General features: G+C 35.2%; 3 protein-coding genes across 3 annotated transcripts; 2 read left to right on the top strand and 1 right to left on the bottom strand.

Moving 5' to 3' along the window:
* Positions 1-856: 856 nt before the first annotated feature.
* Positions 857-4,064, top strand: tnnc2.2 (troponin C2, fast skeletal type, tandem duplicate 2). The gene is made up of 6 exons (XM_051096087.1): positions 857-987; positions 2,392-2,443; positions 2,531-2,674; positions 2,906-3,020; positions 3,099-3,235; positions 3,330-4,064. Exons 1-6 carry the CDS (start codon positions 985-987, stop codon positions 3,359-3,361), a joined length of 483 nt encoding a protein of 160 aa, XP_050952044.1. The 5' UTR covers positions 857-984; the 3' UTR covers positions 3,362-4,064.
* Positions 4,065-5,543: 1,479 nt separating this feature from the next.
* On the bottom strand, positions 5,544-6,328 carry taf13 (TATA-box binding protein associated factor 13). The gene is made up of 2 exons (XM_051096088.1): positions 6,217-6,328; positions 5,544-6,123 (listed from the first exon to the last, which is right to left on the bottom strand). The coding sequence occupies exon 2, from the start codon at positions 6,120-6,122 to the stop codon at positions 5,748-5,750; it is 375 nt and encodes a 124-aa protein (XP_050952045.1). The 5' UTR covers position 6,123; positions 6,217-6,328; the 3' UTR covers positions 5,544-5,747.
* Positions 6,329-8,787: 2,459 nt separating this feature from the next.
* slc35c2 (solute carrier family 35 member C2) lies at positions 8,788-20,173 on the top strand. Its single transcript, XM_051096082.1, has 10 exons — positions 8,788-9,101; positions 9,495-9,635; positions 9,760-9,910; positions 10,245-10,308; positions 12,576-12,648; positions 14,349-14,517; positions 14,606-14,689; positions 15,334-15,509; positions 18,397-18,526; positions 19,355-20,173. The coding sequence occupies exons 2-10, from the start codon at positions 9,525-9,527 to the stop codon at positions 19,480-19,482; spliced, it is 1,086 nt and encodes a 361-aa protein (XP_050952039.1). The 5' UTR covers positions 8,788-9,101; positions 9,495-9,524; the 3' UTR covers positions 19,483-20,173.
* The last annotated feature ends 441 nt before the right edge of the window (positions 20,174-20,614 follow it).

Genomic DNA, 20,614 nt, shown 5'->3' with positions numbered 1-20,614 from the left:
GATCCTTGTAACACCTCGATGTCTTCAGGTCATATTGATGGAGGTGTTATCTCAAGCCAGTGCCAATGTAAAAGCAAATCTCCAAAGCTGCATTGATATGCAAACTGCAAAACCGGACCTTCTGCTCTTCTTTTCTGCCTGAAAGTATATAGTCCGCAACCCCCTCCTCAGAATTCCTCCACATCCTTCTCCAATCCACATCCGTACGATTCCTCGCTCAGGAAACACATGCCCTACATGGAAACTCGGGTTTAGGCTCTTCGGAGTTTGGGGTACCTGTGTCGCCATTTGTGTTGTTGGGTTTTGGGTGGGGTGGAGTGGAGATCTAAACCGTTTGCTATTCAGGGCACGCTGAAGATTTGCAACACAGCATCTTCCCAAGAGGTTTAGGGTTTCTTGACTTGACTAAAGGGGGGTTGTGCAGAACACTATCGCCTCTCACCACCACAAAAATGAATTTCCATCTGTAAGCTACTTATTTTACATTTTAATGGCTATTATAATTCATAAGTACGTTGCTTCTCACATTTAGTAAAATGTTGAGGAGAATTAGGAGGAGTGTCTCCGGACAAAAATGTGCCAGGATTTCATTCCTAAACATTAGTGTGGTCAACACTAACATGCAGTTTCCACAATGAAGTTTTACCAGACACACTAAATAATTATTTTATTGTATCTTTGAACAGGTCTTCCTTAAATACAGGCGTTCTGATGATAAACACAACAGGATAAGGCAGTTACCATTTTCCTGTATTCTCGCAGACTGTTCTTAAAGTGTACTCATTTCACATTTCTATTGGCTTATGTGAGCAGTCGAACCCTAAAAGTTCAGGATTCTAAATCTGGAGGCCTGTGGGCGGGTCTTGGGTGGCCTGTTTAAAGTGTGTCAGAACTGTCACTTGACGTCTAGTCTTTCTGTTGGGGTGCAAGCGCGTTGACCACTGCTTGTCTCGTGGATATAAGTGAGGAGGCTAATCCACAACCATGGTAAGAGTTTAAATCATCTAAATGGTCAGTTTTGCTAATGAACGCATGAAAACATAAAATGTGCAAATGGGGCCTAGTCAAAAAGTAATCAGAATTACATTTCTGTCATTATTAATAATGGATTATACACAATAAGAGTTTTGGTAATACTTCTGTTGCAGCTATGTTTGCTTTTAATAAAGCTTTATAATGAAATAAGTTTTATTTAGTTTTGAAAAATAGAATGTATTTAAATCTGTTTACTGTGTCTCATTTCTACTAGAACATTTTCATCATCTTTGCCTGGGCAATAATGTCTGATATAATCTGAAAGAAACTATTAGGTGTTATGTTTAGGTGACTTTTTTTATAGATTCAAAGTTATTTGACTGCTAGTTAACTTGTGCTACAAGTCAAAGATTTCTCACTTCAAATCTAAAAAATCTGAACAAAAAATATTACACTCAATGCTACAAATTCATCACACGTTGCAGCAAAGTCCATTGTAAGTTCCTCATGGCCATTTTTTTTTTCTATGATGTAATAATGTTTTAACATGGATAAAAATAGCTTGAAGGAGTTTAATTATTCCAAGATATCAAATAGTCAAAGATCAATCTGAAGCATCATTAATATATGTTAGGCTAAGTAGGCTAAAATGGTACTAATGAATGTTTATAAAAAGAGGTGGTGGGTAGAAATGAGTAAGATGGACATCCTGCTATTTGATATGAATCTGGTCAGCAGGTTAGGTAAGTGGGTTAACCAGAAGCTGAGGCGACACATTCCAAGGATCCTGTTTCGGAATTACCATGTACAGTCACTGACTGCGAGGATAACGTGCTGAGCCTTAAAATAGTCGCAAACTGTCTTGAGGAAAGTTCTAGGCACCATCTGCTGTTTGCAAAGCCCTTTAATGCATACAGTGCATTATTAAGAAAACACAAACAAATGGCTCTCCAGAACAAACCGGTTTTCTCATTTGTAACCCTGGACCACAAAACTAATCATAAGTAGCATGGGTAAGCATTTGTAGCAATATCCAACATATATATTGTATGGGTCAAAATTATCAATGTTTCTTTTATGCCAAAAATCATGTTCCATTAAGATATTTTGTGATTTCCTAATGTAAATGTAAAATACATTGCTAAGAACATTTAGACAACTGTAAAGGCGATTTTCTTAGTATTTAAATTTTTTTGCACCCTCAGATTCCAGGATTTCAAATATTGTCCTATCCTAACAAACCATACCTCAATGGAAAGCTTATTTATTCAGCTTTCAGATGATGTACCAATCTCAGTTACAAAAAATTGAACCTTATGACTAGTTTTGTGGTCCAGGGTCGCTGGTTATTATCAGAATAATGCTTTGCACTGTTTATATCTGTAACTAACCGTTCATAATGTAACCGTCTCACAGACTGACGCGCAACAAGAGGCCCGCTCATACCTGAGCGAGGAGATGCTTGCCGGTGAGTGTACAAACTAATAAACGTATATATATTATACCAATATCCACGGCGTTTTGTTCCATTAAACTTAATGCATCTATTTCAAAGAGTTCAAGGCTGCCTTCGACATGTTCGACACCGACGGTGGCGGTGATATCAGCACCAAGGAGTTGGGTACCGTCATGAGGATGCTTGGTCAGAATCCAACCAGAGAGGAGTTGGAAGAAATCATCGAGGAGGTCGATGAAGACGGTAAGCAAAATGCCATAGAAAAAAATATAGAACTATATAACGCTGTAGGCCGAAAAAGGACAACTTACCTTGAAGATTAAAACCCTGTTTAAAGTCAAAAATACATTGATGTAACTCTAGAAGCAGTCACGTCAAGTATGTTCATCGTCTTTCTGTGTTTGCATACATTTAAGCATTAAATATAAAAATGTAGATTGTAATAGCTAATGCACTTTATACTTGAAACCTCAGGCAGCGGATCCATCGACTTTGAGGAGTTCTTGGTCATGATGGTGAGACTCCTAAAGGAGGACCAGGCTGGCAAGAGCGAGGAAGAGTTGGCCGAATGCTTCCGCGTGCTGGACAAGTACGTCATTTGATATTACTTGTGCGCACCTGTTTTTGAATCTTACCCAGACTCATATGCAACACTGTGAATCTACAGGAACGCTGATGGCTACATCGACAGAGATGAGTTTGCCGAGATCATCCGCAGCACTGGTGAACCCATCTCAGAGGAAGAGATCGATGAGCTGCTTAAAGATGGAGACAAAAACAACGATGGCATGCTGGACTTTGATGGTATGCTGGTTTATAAATTACATTTGCTTTTATTTATGAGCGTGCATGAATTCACATCAGGTATTGAAACAACAAAATGTCTCTTTTCCCTCAGAATTCCTCAAGATGATGGAGAACGTGCAGTAAAACAGAGACTCAAGGACATTCCTCTCCCCTCTCACCCCTGCCAACAGAAACCTTTACCTCTCAGTACCTCTCAAAATCACTTTCCCCCTTTTGTCCTATTTCTGCCTCCATCTCACCTCTTCAGCAGACAGACAGATAAACACCTGTGTGGGGTTTGCCAAGGTTGGGCTCCCTCATGCAAGACCCAAGGAGCCAAGCTGTGGTGTGGTTCACAGGTTCGCTAGAAGCACATGCCATGGTAGACCCCACGTTTGTGGGTGTTTAGTCTAGATTTAGTCTAGATCAGCAGCTTGTTATCGCTGCATAGACCAATGCCAAAGCCACAACCACTTCACTGTATTTAAGAACGAACGCTTGAAAACAGAATAAAAAATAAAACACACGTTGTTTAGTTGGTCTGACATTTTGATTTGTACGGTTTATCAATTAAACATTGTTTCTTTTCTCACGAGTATCTGACCCCAATTAGTTGACAATTCCTGTATATACTAAAGACTAGTACTGTTTATGTAGTAGCAACACCCAAACCGCAAACTCTTACAAATATCACAGTGATATTTCACTTATGCCAGTGTGGCATTCAGTTTTATTAGACATGCTGTAGGAATAGCTCTCCATCTCTATTGCACATTTAGATTTTAAACATGACGTTCTTTGTGTGCTGCAAGTGTGTAAATCAGTAAATTGTGTCTTGTTTATCTGGTCAATGGCTGATGAGTATTATTTGCAAAGTAAAGGGTTGCACACTAATAAAGCAAATATAACTGATGACTTAAAGTAAGTAAATTACACATTCCTCCTTTTTGTGAGAATGACATATACTGGGGGATAAGAACACTAAATGTTAAAAAAATCTGACTAATAATAATATTATTAATCTGGCTTATTATTAACATATCTTAATGCGATTTACACATGCATGTCTAAGGTATGAATAGAATGCCTTATGTCACTGATTTTTTATATATACATCAGTTATATTAACATTACTGACATTACTTATTTTAAATTGAAGTCTTATTTTATCTGCTATATCTGGCACTATTTACCAAAGCAATTTATTTTACACTGCTGTTCAAAAGTTTGGAATCAGTTCGATTTTTAATGTTTTTTTTTTTTTTTTTTTAAAATAAGTTTCATATGCTCATCAAGGCTGTATCTATTTGATCAAAAATACAGAATTTTTTTTTTTTTTTTTGAGTTTTTAAAAAGTCTTCTATTTTAATATACTTTAAAATATAATTTATTTCTGCGAAGCAAAGCTGAATTTTCAGCATCATTACTTCAGTCCTCAGTGTCACATGATTCTTCAGAAATCATTCTGATTTAATATTGCTTAATATTTTTGGGGACTTGCAAGGATTCTGATAAATAAAAAGTTAAAAATAACAGTGTTTATTCAAAATACAAATTTTGTCTTACAATATACAATATTCAAATGTTTGGGGTCAGTAAATTATTTTTATTATTTTTAATACATTTATTCAGAAAGGGTGTGTTAAATACTTATATTGTTAGAAAAGATTTCTATTTTGAATAAATGCTGTCCTTTTTATCTTTTTATTCATCAAAATCAAAGAAAAAAGCAGCACAGGAGTTTTATCACTGATAATAAATCAGCATATTAGAATGATTTCTGAAGGATCATGTGACACTAAAGACCAGAGTAACTGCTGATGAAAATTCAGCGTTGCGTCACATAAATAAATTATATTTTGAAGTATATTAAAATAGGAAACCAATATTAGAAACTGCAATAATATTTCCCAATATTATTATTTTTTTCTGTATTTTTGGTCAGAGAAATATAGCCTTGATGAACAAAAGAGACTCCATTAAAAAAAAAAAAAACTATAAAACTCCTAGTGATCCCTAACTTAAATTTTTTGCAACAAAAAATATTTTAATATTAACAAAAATTAATAAAATGTAAAAGACAATTTGTCATCTCACAGCATGAAATGATCATTTTAAAAGTATCTTCCTGGTACAACTTGAGGGTGGGTGAACTATCCCTTTAAAAGTTAAATAATATCATGGATATGTAATTTATATGTTACGCTGTCATTGGTGATATTATATTAAGGATGCTGTACATGTTATCTAAGAAGCAGCCACGTTTCTTCTAATTTTTAAGGTGTAAAGAAATGTTAAAATCTAAATAATAACAATAAACCTTGCATTACAAGTTTAACAGTTTTATCTTTATTGTACAACATCTGTAAAAAAAAACACACACACAGAGTAAAGGAACTGTGAACTGTCAAGCAACTGAATGAACACAAAGCTGTAAGAAAAGTGGACTAAGGTTTACAAAAGGTAAAACTCCATTAGAGGAGAAAATGACCCTTTTCACTTGAAACAACATAGCAACCGAAGGCCAATTTCAAGACCCATAATTTGCTTCGTCAAAAGCTTTCCGAGCTTTCTTCAGCTCCTCGTTCATAGTGAGCAGGTCCTTGACTCTCGCAAATTTTCTAGGGTCCTTGCGGATGAGAAACACAATATCCTCCACCTGCACGCGTCCCTGGCGCCCTATAGACATCGCCTTGTGCGTCATCTCCGTGATGAACTCGATCACCAGATCCTCCAGTATATCCACTGACTCGGTGTAGGGGTTTTGGTCGTCTCCGAACCCATACATCATGCAGCGAAGCTCCTTGGAAAAAAGTCGCTTTCTTTTACCTTGGCCAGAGTCTGCCCCGTTTCCTCCGTCGTCTATGTCCTCGTCAAAACCGGGATCATCCTCTTCCTCAGCCATTCTTACAACGAAATACAGTGTGCTGGTTAGAAACAGCCATTCAAAACACAGAAATCAAACGTTCTATATTCAAGAACAGTGTTTAGGTACTTACATGTAAAAACCCAACGGGAACAAAAACAAAGCACCCCAACCAGCAAATGCAAAGACAGGAACTACTGTTCATTCATTTGCACATAATGCGGGACTGGAAGGAGACATTAAAACCGTTAGCGACCCCTAGACTTCTGGATGAATGACGTATTGAAGGGTTGTGGTGAAAAGTTCGGATCACTTCTGTAAATTGGTTCTTTCGAACAAATCAATTCAGTGATTCTTTTATGTCACAACGCTCCAAATATTCCAATGAGTGTCCAGAGAAAGCGAAAAATGACATGTATTTAAGAAACCGAAAATTTGAATATTTTATGATTTTGCATAATGTCGAATAGCGAGCTCCCAAATTGCTCCTTTTTTTGTTTCTCTAATTTATGTGTATTCTGTAAAGTTGAGGAAGAAACTTTACTTCATTTATTCTATTATTGCAATTATGTTAAATCTTTTTGGGAGAAGTTAGGTTGTTATTTGTCTTGTTTTATAAAACATGGTTTTACATTTTTGCTGAAATATATATTTTTGTATTTTTCTGGCAGTGAGCATGCTATTGGCATTGTTGTTCATTTTTTGTGTTGCACTGTACTTTTTTGTTCACAAAAACAAATTTGTCAAGATGTTACCTAGATTTGATGTCTTTTTTTGCTGAGATTTTGCTTATTGTTAAATCTCTTAAACTCACAGATAACAATAAGAATAGCAAGTTTCTTAAGGCTTATTATTATATGATTTTTCTTTATGATATTGTATTTCATTGCAGTGCTGTATCTTGTTGTTCTTTTTTTCTCGTAATAAAAGAAAAAAAAAACCACAACATTAACCTGGGCGTAATTTCGAATCATAATATATATATATTTTTTTATTTATTTATTTTTTTTTTTTTTGGTAAATATACACTACCAGTCAAAAGTTTTTGGACAGTAAGACTTTTTATGTTTTTAAAAGAAGTCTCTTCTGCTCTCCAAGCCTTTTTTGAAATATTTTACTACTGGTATTTAACTGTTTTCTATTTGAATATATTTTAAAATGTAATTTATTCCTGTGATTTCGAGGCTGAATTTTTTGCATCATTCTAATATTCTGATTTACTGCTTAAACATTTTTATTATTATTATTATTATTATATTGAAAACAGCTAAATAGATTTTTTCAAGTTTTTTTGATGAATGGAAAGTTCAGAAGAACAGCATTTATCTGAAATAGAAATCTTTTGTAACATCATAAATGGCTTTATTGTCACTTCTGATCAATTTAAAGCATCCTTGCTAAATAAAACTATTAATTTCTATAACCCCCCCTTAAAATTATACTTACTCCAAGCTTTTGAATGTTTTAGTGTATAATGTTACAAAAGCGTTTTATTTCAGATAAATGCTGATCTTTGGATTTCTATTCATCAAAGAATCCTAAAAAAAGTAAACAATTGTTTAAAATATTAATGATAATAATAATAATAATAATAAATGTTTCTTGAACAGCAAATCATCATTAGAATGATTTCTGAAGGATCATTTGACACTGAAGACTGGAGTAATGATGCTGAAAATTTAGGTTTGATCACAGGAATAAATTACATTTTAATATATATTTAAATAGGAAGCAGTTATTTTAAACAGTAAAAAAATTCACAATATAAGGCTACAGCTTTTGCTGCATTTTGAATCAAATAAATGCATACTGTTCAAAAACTTTTGACTGGTATACATAAAATAAAATGAAAAATTCAAACTTCTGTTTAATTTTATTCTACATTTTTATTTGTTCTCTCTCTTTAGTAAACACTTTGTTAGTATATTGTTCGCTATTTGGATGTCTTATTATGTATTATATAAATTCCCCAAATGTAATATGTGACCCTGGACCACAAAACCAGTCTTAAGTCGCTGGGGTATATTTGTAGCAATAGCCAAAAATACATTGCATGGGTCAAAATTATTCTTTTATGCCAAAAATCATTAGGAAATTAAGTAAAGAGCATGTTCCATGAATATATTTTGTAAAATCCCTACTGTAAATATATGAAAACTTAATTTTTGATTAGCAATATTCATTATTAAGAACTTGCTTTGGACAACTTTTAAGGCGATTTTCTCAATATATAGATTTTTTTGCACCCTCAGATTCCTGATTTTTAAATAGTCATATCTCGACCAAATATTGTCCTGTCCTAACAAACTATACATCAATGAAACGATGTATATATTTATCCAGCTTTTATATGATGTATAAATCTCAATTTTGAAAAAATTACCCTTATGACTGGTTTTGTGATCCAGGGTCACATATGTAGACACATATTGATTTTTTTTTATATTTTAGGGTAAATAAGAGTATTTAATACTGTAATTTCGCGTCCGTCAGCTGTTCACTTAAGGCTTCAGCTTCGGTTCTCGGAACAGGTCGGCGGTGATTACATTTCAGGATCGCTTCAGTGTGAATCGTGAAAGATTTTTTCAGACAGCGTAAATGAATCGGTTCAGCAAAAAGATCCGACTCAAAAGAACAAACCGATCAGCGCTAAAACATAGCAAACAACAACCGTTCTGCTATCTAGCGCAGTTCACAGTGGCTTGGGACCTTCTTGTGTGTCTCTTGCACACAAGAAGAATTAAGAAAAAACTTTAATTTCAAAACATATGTGCAAAATTCAAAATTTCCCGGGCTGCAGCGCATGTGTCAGCAGAGCAACGTCCACGTCATAGCAGAAGTAACTACACAGGGGTGTCTGTAGGTTCACAAACAAGAACAGTTTTTGGAATAGCACAGTTAACTGAGTCTCGCGTAATGTCACCCTAGTGCTCCGAGACGACTCGCATATCCAAATGATGGTTACATAGTGTTTAATGCAACCAGCTTTTCGTTTACGAGGACTATGTAAACACTGAGGTAAGAAAATGTGATAACTGTCCTAGCTAGTACTGGTTAGCTGTAAATGGCACAGTCAGCGTGTGACCTGTCACAGCATCAATGAGGTAACTAACGAGGTTATTAGTGGTCGAGAGGTCGTAAAACAACATTTAAGTTAGATTTGATAAAGACACTGGAGTTTATTGCATAAACGCCTGATAAAACAAAACGTCATAAGTTTGTCATCACACAGTTGTTCTGTTACAATATGTTGCACTTTTCAACAAGTGCTTCTTTGATCAGTGGGACACAGTCGACTCGTGCACATCAAACTTTGGCCCTGCATGTTCTTATCAACCTACTCAAGAGTTCCACGTTAACATATTTTGGGGCGCTCTGGTTAATTCGTATTACCTTCCTCTTTTTAAATAGCTGTGCCTTGTCGGATTCGGGTTGTCCAGGATGGCGTGCCCGACGCAATTCCTCTGCAAGGCACTGCGCACCGTGGGCCTGGTGCTTTTCTACTATGTGTTTTCCATTGGCATAACATTCTACAACAAGTGGCTCATGAAGGTAAAATGTAGTTCAGCTGGGTGAAAACCTGCCTGTTCCTTGTAAGTGTTTTGTTTTTAAAAGAGCGCTCATTTTTTGTCCATTTGGTTTGTGTAATGTTTGTTTTTATCTCAATCTGTCTCAGGACTTCCACTTTCCTCTGTTCATGACGCTGGTGCATCTCGTAATAATTTTCTGTTTCTCCACACTGACACGCTTTGCCATGCAGTGCTGGATGGGAAAGCCTCGAGTGATCCTTCCCTGGAAGGTTTACCTTTCTAAAGTGGCCCCAACAGGTAAAGATTTTGTGTTTGTTTTGGAGAAAACTCATCAGTGAGTCCAAAGACCAAAAATGTGTTTGAATGTGTGTCATAATAGTAGCTGAGGAGATAAAATATGTTATCTTTTCTATCCAACACACAGTTTGGGTGGGTGAAGTCCACACTGATTGAATCTAGAGAATTTAGTTGATCTCTGCTTGAGTGTTCAGGAATCTTGTTCACAAGCCAAATGTTCACAATCAGTTCATTTTCAAGTTTTATCACAGAATGATTATTCTGTTTACTTTGTATTGTAGTGAGAAAGTGATTCAACATCATATGTGTGCAACTGTTTGTCTGTGTCCATCAGCCCTGGCGACAGCGCTGGATATCGGATTGTCCAACTGGAGCTTCCTTTTCATCACTATTAGTTTGTAAGCATGTTATTATTACCTGAGAAATTGGATTTTCTAATGCTTGCAAGGCAGAATCTTTTTTCTTATTTCAGATTTTCAAGTGATTCATACATTCATGCAGAAACATGCACGTCGTTGCTAGGAAATGCATGATATACAGTTGAGGTCAAAAGTTTACATACACCTTGTAGAATCTGCAAAATGTTAATTGATTTACCAAAATAAGAGGGAGCATACAAAATGCATGTTTTATTTAGCACTGACCTGAAGAAGATAAAAGACATTTACATAAAGTCCACAAGAAAATAATAGTTATTGAATTTATAAAACAGCCCTTTTCAAAAGTTTACATACACCTTGCAGAATATTGAAAATGTTAGTTATTTTACTAAAATAAGAGGAATCGTACAAAATGCATGTTATTGTTTATTTAGCACTGACCTGAAAAGACGTTTACATATAGTTTAAAAAATAATAGTTGAATTTATAAAAATGTCCCTATTTGAAAGTTTGGATACGCTTGATTCTTAATACTGTGTTGTTACCTGAATGATACATAACTGTTTTTTTTTTTTGATAGTTGTTCATGAGTCCCTTGTTTGTTCTGAACAGTTAAACTGCCCGCTGTTCTTCAGAAAATCCTTCAGGTCCCACAAATTCTTTAAATACACTTTTGTATTTAACCCTTTCCAACAATGACTGTATGATTTTGAGATCCACTCATATTACTCATTTTACTACTACAGAAGGTTCAAATGCTCACTGATGCTCCAGAAGGAAACACAATGCATAAAGAGCCGGGGGGTGAAAACTTTTTGAATTTGAAGATCAGGGTAAATTTAACTTATTTTGCATTCATGGGAACATGTAGCTTCTGAAGGGCAGTACTAAATGAAAAAAAAAAGATATTTAGGCAAAATAAGAAAAATGTACACATCTTCATTCTATTCAAAACTTTTCACCCCTGGCTCTTAATGTATCGTGTTCCTTCTGGATCAGCATCAGTGAGCATTTGAACCTTCTGTAATAGTCGCATATGAGTCTCTCAGTTGTCCTCAGTGTAAAAGATGGATCCCAAAATCATACAGTCATTGTTGGAAAGGGTTCAAATACACAAAAATGCTGAAAAAAAATTGTGCGACCTAAAGGGTTTTTCTGAAGAACAGTCCTGGGCAGTGTTACTAATCAGGACAAACAAGGGACTCGTGAACAACTATCACTAAACAAAAAACTACAGCTGTGGATCATTCAGGTAACAACACAGTATTAAGAATCAAGCATATGTAAACATTTGAACAGGGTCATTTTTATAAATTCAACTATTATTTTCTCTTGTGGACTATATGTAAATGTCTTTTATGTGACATATCTTATTCAGGTCAGTATTAAATAAAAAAATAACATGCCTTTAATATGATCCCTCTTATTTTAAATAATAAACATTTTGCAGATTCTGGAAGGTGTATGTAAACTTTTGACCTCAACTGATTGAAAACAACATGTGTTCTAAAATCAGCTCAAAATATCAAACAGGTTTGATAAATCCTCTGAATCCTTCATACTCAACACAATTTTCTGTGAAATCTGGCAACACCAGTTACCCAAAGTCTGCAGGCTTGCTCTGACTTTCAGCAAAAGGCAAATTCTGTCATAAAACTCTAGATGGCACAGGCTAATGGGTCATTAATGTTAACTGATGACATTCACAGCGTTAAACTACTTGGCACAAGCTGATTGGTTCATGTTGCATACACAGCCAATAAGCTTGCTGCTTTACATTTAAATTTCTGGTTAGCATCCATTAGACTAGAGCATTTCGCAGCATGCTTTCAGAGTTCCTCTGAAACCCTCCACCTCCCCAGTTCCACCTGCATAGATTTGCTACAGGTTATTATATATGCTATTCGAGCAGCAGCAGTATGTCTTAAATAGTCACAGCAGAAAATTGGCATATGTATCGGCAGTCGCAAGTTCCTGTACTTGCTTTGCAGGTGCAGCAGCAATAATCTACAACAACAGCAATAACCAACAGCAGCGTAATAGATCTGTTCTGCCAAGACCAAATACATTAATCGTTATACTCATCACCATGCTGAAATCTTCGGAGAGAGTCATGATAGAACTAGTTTCAACTCCTCCAGACTGCAAATAGGGGCAAAATCTGGGCAATAGTCATATAGTGCATTCCAGTCTTAAAACACTTGACCTGTATTATAAACACTGTTGTTTGCTTCAGGAAATGCAAGTTAAATTTAAACTACTTGGGAATTCTGGGTTTCTCATAGGTACACCATGACCAAGTCTTCAGCTGTTCTCTTCATTCTCTTTTTCTCTCTGGTCTTCAAACTTGAGGAGCCGGTAAGTGTGAATTAAACTCGATTCTTGAATAAAGCACTTAAAGGAAGCTATTTTTAGTTCAGACCCATTAAATATATGCTTTGCATACATAAAGGTCAAATCAGTTTGCATTGTCAGGTTAGCCATATGTAGAAACATGCAGTATTTCATAAGACATTTTTTTATGTCAACTTTGCTAAACTGGCTGGTTCCTGTCTGTGTTTGTGTGAATATAATCATCAGGCCTATCATCCCTAGACGAGAGAACAGCATTTTAAAGAAAGTGACAGTTAAAGTACATTTAGACATTTTAAAGAGAGTGTGTTCCTACTGTGGTAATGGATGATGAAGTATGTTTACAGCAGACATTTTAGATTTTAAACGTTTTTAGATCATTTTAAAGGGCTGTTAAAATGCTGTTTATTAAATATGCTGTAAGAACTTTCCTGAGTGTTCACACTGTGAGAGGAAACAGTTGAGATCTGCATGTGGTATGTTATTAAGCCAACTTATGATTTTGCCACAGAGTTTGCTTTTTGATAGATGTTTCTTTATTTAGCTGAGAAGTGGTTTGGCTGGCTCACCAGTGTAATAATCTCGTAGACATTCTTTTGGTTCTAACTTTTTTCTTTAGTGAGCAATCAACATGTAAATATAGCCACAGTCTATGGTGATTTTGAGTATGACGTCTCGATTATAAATCAGGATTTCTTTTCCACAGCCAGTTTGGCTACTTAATTTACTGAAGTTTCGGGCCATTCAGAATACTAGCCAAAACAAAATGTTATAAACCATAAAATAAATAATAAATCATAAACCAAATGATTATAATCACTGCTTTTGAATGGCTTTCAGTTTTCCGACACTCAATCCATAAAATAAAACCAAATCCATAAAATAAAAACAAAGTTCTCCTTCACTTTTCTTATGAAACATAATTTATTTCAACGTAATTTCCAAGCATAGCTCACTCCAAAATTAACGTTTAATGGTAAACACATTGAAAATTAGCAGACAGGCTGTTAATTCAAAAAGTGATCAACTGTTTTAACACAAAAGTCAGCGTATTGAATACAGTATATTGAAAGGTTTCATTTGACATCCGTTAGAAAAAAACTACTTTGTCAAGTTCAAGGCAGCAGTCGAAAATAGAAATTCTAATTAGTAGTACATAGGCAATTCACTTTGACAATGAACAAAGTGGTGTTTGAAAAAACTATCCAAACTGGAAAGAGAAAGGATGATCTATATTATTATATTTCATATGAAGCATAGACTTATTATAAAACCAAAGTTAGTTAAAAATAAAAATAACCTTCAAGTCTGGACAGCTTGTACTCTTTCATAAATTAAAAGTAATTTATTAAAAAGTACAAGCTGTCCAGACTTGAAGGTTATTATCATGAATGTATATAGAGATAATTACATGAAATCAAGAAATGGAAGGAAAGTAAAGCGGTGTTTCATAAATGCATAAAAGCTTTTGTACTTTAAAAGTATTCTGGGAGTCATGCTGGAACATTAATGGCAAGCAATCAGTAACACATGCAATTTTACAAGAGGGTAAAATCAATTGTAAAACTAACTGAAAGCCATTATAAACCAGTCCATGTTCACTCTTGATTTTAGCTGCATAAAAGACTTATTTTCTGTTGATGCATTTTCTTGGCATGGTGTTTGTTGTAGTGATGTGTGCTGCCCGACTCGTTTAAACCCAACAGAACCCATTCCTGATCCTCGTGGTGTTGCTGATAGCCAGTGGTCTGTTCATGTTCACTTTGAAGTCCACTCAGTTTAATCTGGAGGGTTTCATCATGGTCCTACTGGCCTCTTTTATCGGAGGGATCCGCTGGACTCTCACTCAAGTGCTCATGCAGAAAGCAGAGCTTGGTAAGTCAAGATGTTACGGCCTGTATTCTGTCTAAATGGTTAAGTAGTGCATTCTTGTGACTCTTGTGTCATTTTCTTTTCCACACAGGCCTTCAGAACCCCATAGACACCATGTATCATCTACAGCCTCTCATGTTCCTGGGCCTCTTTCCTCTATTTCTTTTTAATGAGGGTCAGTTTTTTTTTAAGATTTTATTAAAGGGACAGTTCACCCCAAAATGGAAATTCTGTCATTAATTACTCACACTCTAAGACCTTGGTTCTTCTTCGGAACACAAATTAAGATATTCTTGCATAGACCGCAGCCACTTTGAAAAATGACACAGGAGAGAAAAAATTGTTAAATTTTTAAATAAGTTTTTTTTTTTTTTTCTCCTTTGTACACAAAAAGTATTCTCTTAGCTTCATTGCATTACAGTTGAACCACTGTTGTCACATGGACTATTTTGTTGATGACTTTACTACCTTTATGGGCCTTGAACGTGTCAGTTGCGCTGCTGTCTTTGCAGTGTCAGAAAGCTCTCATTTTTCATCAGAAATATCTTAATTTGTGTTATGAAAATGAACGAAGGTCTTACAGGTTTGGAATGACATGAGGGTGAGTAATTAATGACAGAATATTCATATTTGGGTGTACTATCCCTTTAAGTGTCTTTTTTTTTTACTAATACTTGTCAAGAAAATCACAATGGACTAAATCTTAATAGTCCTAGAATACATTTTATTTACTTGCAAAATATGTTTCTTGCTTACCAGTGCCATTGCAGTCCTTACTGAACCTGTTGCTTGTTTCTTCATCATGTGATTCCTGTGCAGGGCTGAGTGTGAGTACCACAGAGAAGCTCTTCAGGGTCAGTGAGCTTTCCCACCTTCTCTACTCACTGGTGACACTGTCTGTGGGTGGTATGCTGGCATTTGGTCTGGGCTTCTCAGAGTTCCTGCTGGTGTCTCGCACGTCCAGTCTCACGCTATCTATTGCAGGCATTTTTAAGGTGAGAATACTATCTATCTATCTATCTATCTATCTGTCTGTCTATCTGTCTATATATCTATCTATCTATCTATCTGTCTGTCTGTCTGTCTTTGTTGCTTTGTTCGGTACTGAAATTTTAAAAACATCCATTTCCCGCTCACATTTGAGCGCTGTTGAGCCAATTTTTAAACATTGCTGATTGGCCATAGTGTTCACGCACTCAACAGACATGACTGTGATTGGCTACAATGATAAACACTTCACACTCCTCACCGAGTGCTCACACATAAGCACAACGGGATAATTTATTGATAAACTAGTGCTTTATTTGTTTTTCAACAGGCTCAAATGTGAAGAAATGGACGTTTTTAAAATTTCAGTACCGAAAGTAGCAAACCCAGTACCATTTGACAATCCTCGCACATACCCAAAAAGCTTGCCACACACACTGGCTGATATAATAATTATGAATGTGTCAGGGAAAAACAGCAAGGAGACGGCATTAACGTTTTAATAATTTATTGATAAACTAGTGCTTTATTTGTTTTTCGGCTGAAGAGATGAAGTCACGACACTGACTCGTCATCTCCGCAGTAGTCATTAAAAAAAAAAGGCTTGGGCGGTATCCAAATTTTGATACCGTTAAACCTCCTCCCTATTTTACCTCAAACTATTGGTGAATAATAATAAAAAAAAAAAAGACGTAGAAACTGAATAGCCAAACACTAATACTGAAACAATAACAAAATAACATGCACAACAATATTAACAACTTTTATTAGCAACAAATAGCAGTTTATAAAAAAGTGCAAATACAACAGTCAAGCAGATTTAAATTAACATAAACATCCACAACAGTTTTCGCACAGAGACGCGCACACAAATCAATTAAATTAAATCACACCGCCTGAACAACTTTTAATAACAAAGAAGAGCAGCTTATAAAAAAGTGCAAATAGACCCACAACAGTCAACCAGAGTTGAATTAACATAAACATCATCCATATTCTAAAAAGTATTGCAAAGCAATAGTCCTAAATAGGGATGCTCATTTTAACCGGTTAACCGTTAACCGATAGAAAGAATTTTGACCGATTAATACAATCAGTTAAATGGTTTAAAAGGTCTTTTTTTCAGGCCTATAACGTTAAGTCGCATTTTATTATTACATTCAGAAAGACCTGGTGTCGACGCGAAATATTTACAATACACTATAAACATAGGCTAGGCTATTTTAGTTCCCCTCACTCCACAAAAAAATCCTTTCAATTTAACAGTATTTAGAAAAGAACAAGAATGAAAAATATAAGAAGCTAGGCGACAAACCAAAACGAAACCATTTAGGCTAAAGCGAAACTGAAACTAACATTGGGTCTCTCATACGACACAAATCCAAATGTCTCCGTATTCAACGTGTTTGAATGCTAAAATATTATGTATTATGTAAATCTGGTTTTGTACTTTGTACTCGCATTACAATATCCACATAAAAAATGTTTGGCATAATATCACGGCAGTACGTTGATAACGATTAAACAGTGTGATTTATTTATTTATTTATTTATTTATTTTTTTTTTTTTTTTTTTCCTTTTCCCATATGTTTGGATGATTGTGTGTGCTCATGCGGCGCCGGCGCAATCACTTGTTTTTTTTTCCTTCTAACAGGGGAAACGACTCTTTACAGATAATCGAAACTGTAAACGGTTTGCTGTTTGTAAAATAAAGAAAAATAGGATGCCGCTTTCAGCCGTCTTCCTTTCACGCAGCACAAAAAATGAACCAAAACTCTGCATACTAGCTACTTGTTGCACTTTTTTTTTTTGTTTGTTTTATTAAGTAAAAATATTTATCTTATAGGCCTATTCATTCATTATATGTATATATATATATATATATATATAGCCTAGCTTTATGATGTTTTTCTCTATTCGCAGAAGCGCTGCAGGTGATGCGACGTGTCCATGTGAATCCTCATGTTCTGTTGTTTGCTGCTTTTTGCGCATGTAAAATTAATCCCGGAAAACAAATGTTGGTATTACGGGTCACAGACACTTATCCTTTCTAAAATAATTAAATTCTAATTTAAAATAATCTTGTCGGTTAACGGTTAATAATCGGTTAACAAGCGTCGGCTGTCGGTTAGAAAAAATAACCGAAATGAACATCCCTAGTCGAAACCCGAAATACTGCCAAACTGCAGAAGTTGTGTTCTTTTTCGAGACCAGTTCACTTGGTGTGCGACTCGCCATCTTTCCCCACCTCTCTCTTTCTCCTCCACGCTGTCACGTGATGACAACCACGCATACACATTTTTAGGCATTAAATAAATTATATTTAATACTTAATCCTTGTCTCCTATATAAGTGCATTGTTTTTTTATGACGGTATAACGGTATTGAAACTGATACCGTTGCTATTTTTAGATCCCGCGGTATACCGTATACCGTATTACCGCCCAAGCCTAGTAGTCATGTGCCTGTATGCACGTTTCATACGAATTATATAATCTGAGACTATTTGTTTTCTATTTGAATTAGTTAATTTAAAAGTAGACATTTCATTCTCTATAGATATATTTTTCATGTCTGTAAGGCAAGAATACACACAAGTTTTGAAGTGACGCGCTCAAGTTTACAGAGTTCACAGAGATGGCAAAAAGCACATCCTTTTTGCTTTAATTATTTAACAAAAGCACAACGTTTCGTTGTTATCGTGAGTGCACACAAATAAACGTAGAGTCTTTACAGTGACTTTTAGTCGACTAACGGTTAGTCGTCTATTGGGGGGCAGCCCTACTTGTGATTTTGTTTTTCTCCATTTCTCAGTAGTTTAGCTAGGTTTCATTAGCTTTAAACTATGAATTTTCTTCAGAGAATTCTCTTTCTCTCTCTCTTTCTCTCTGTAGGAGGTGTGCACTCTGCTGCTGGCAGTGGAGTTCATGGGGGATAGAATGAGCACAGTCAACTGGTTGGGCTTTGCTGTGTGTCTGTCTGGCATATCACTTCATGTTGGCCTTAAAACATACTATAACAAAGGTAAGACTCATTCCGATTATGCCTGTAAGTGTTTGTAATGCAATACCAAACATATTTACAAGGCCCAGTTGATTCACACAGGTGTCTAGGTATAATGTGAAATGTCTGTCTGTCGTTTTTTTTAAATGAAATCTATGCACAGATGAATTGTTCACAATAAGACCTAAAACATGCAATTAGGAAATAGGTAGTCATTTAACAGTAAGTAAAACAGTAAAATAACATGTTTTTTTGTATTAAATTAGCTTGAATTAGATATTTTTCTAAAATTATTATTTCTCAGCACATTTTTATGAGAGACTTTACAGGGTTAATTCACCCAAATATAAAATTCTATCATTAATTACTTACCCTCATGCTGTTCCAAACCCGTGTCCCAAACTGTACCAAGACATTCATTCATCTTTAGAACACAGAAACATGGACTATTTTAACAATGTCCTTACTACATTTCTGGGCCTTGAACGTGGAAGGACCCTTGCTGTCTTTGCAGGGTCAGAAAGCTCTCAGATTTCATCAAAAACATTTTAATTTGTGTTCTGAAGATGAACGAAGGTCTTACGGAGTTGGAACCGCATGAGGGTGAGTAATTAATGACAGAATATTTATTTTTGGGTGAACTGTCTCTAATATATATCCAATTGTGGACCTCTGCTGGCATGTTCGATTGTGTTAAAGTACAGCTTCAATACTGGATTGTATAAAATGAAAACTCATAAATAAACAGCAGGCCCTTAAGAAGAAGAAAATGCGCAAAGCTGGTTTTTAAATCAATAATTGTTTTGACAAGGGATTGCTTTTAATGTGTGTATTTCTGTCTTTTTATAGGAAATGGCCACATGGTAAGACAACTACCAGTCAGAGACAACCCAGACCTTGAGCTTCCACTTCTACAGACAAAAGATGACTATTGTGAAGACACAAATGATGAAGAAGAGCATGAGATTCTTTATTAGTTCAAGGACGACATGAATGTCCTAAATAGACTTGTGGAATGTTTTCCCATAAAGGCTTATATAAATGGTCACATTGACCACAGGTACTTATCTAGCCCCAGACATGATATGAGCTTATAAAGACATTGAGCAGCTAATGTACTGGGGTATATCTTTGTTGTTGATCTCTCTTAGACAAAGAGAAACCTTTTGCTTTTAGGAAGACAGGACTCTAAAAGCAACTGGGTGGGTTAGTTCACCCAAACATTTTACTTCAGTCTTCATTTACTCACCCTCATGCCACCCCAAACCTCTATGACATTTTTTTTTTTCTCTCTTGGACCACAAAAGGAATGTCTTCCATAAAATAAAAGTGTAAGGAGATGCAGGGCTACCAAGCCCGAAAAAAAAAGATAAAATGATAATTTATCTAATGTAAAGTCATATGGGTTTTGGAAGACATGTGGGTAAGTAAATTTGACAGAATTTTAATTTATAGGTGAAATATAACTTCAGAAAACTGCTAGTGGCTTCGATTTAAGCACAGGACCAATCTCCAAGTGGCCTTACGTATTTGTTTACATGACAATAAAGAATTTATTTTACTAAATATCAATTTCCCACAATAACCATTTCACTAATTAAGACACAGAATGTGAGTGAATTACTTGTTTGTTTGTTTTTTAATAAAATGAATGAACTTTTTCTTCCACCATGGATTCCTTCCTTTTTACCTTTATACAGGGCAGCTGTGTGAATGCTGTGTATTTACTTGCTAAGTTTTATATGCTTAATTTTCTCTTAGAGAGGGAGGCAGACTTCATTATAGCATAATTAGATTTGTGTGAAGTTTAAAAATTTGATAGTGTTTTCTTTGGTCATTTAGTTTATGTCGCTTTCGTTATGTCACTTTTCTGAAAACCTCACAAACTATTGTCAGACATAACAAATTTTTACCCTGACAATTCTGCCATGGCATTTTTGCTTTTTTATTAAAACGTTTTCAGAGGTAAATCAACAACTACTATTTTAACAATATTTCAAGTGTGATTTATGAGATTTGTTGTATTGTGAATTTTATTTTTCTTTGTAAAAGGCAAAAAGTTAATCATACGGATTTCAAAGTTAAGGATTCATTAGTTTGAATAAACAT

Source organism: Labeo rohita, chromosome 23 (assembly GCF_022985175.1).
Source record: "Labeo rohita strain BAU-BD-2019 chromosome 23, IGBB_LRoh.1.0, whole genome shotgun sequence".
NCBI classification, from domain to species: Eukaryota; Metazoa; Chordata; class Actinopteri; order Cypriniformes; family Cyprinidae; genus Labeo; species Labeo rohita.
The sequence above is the reverse complement of the archived record's forward strand: the minus strand, read 5'-3'. Positions and strand labels throughout refer to the sequence as shown.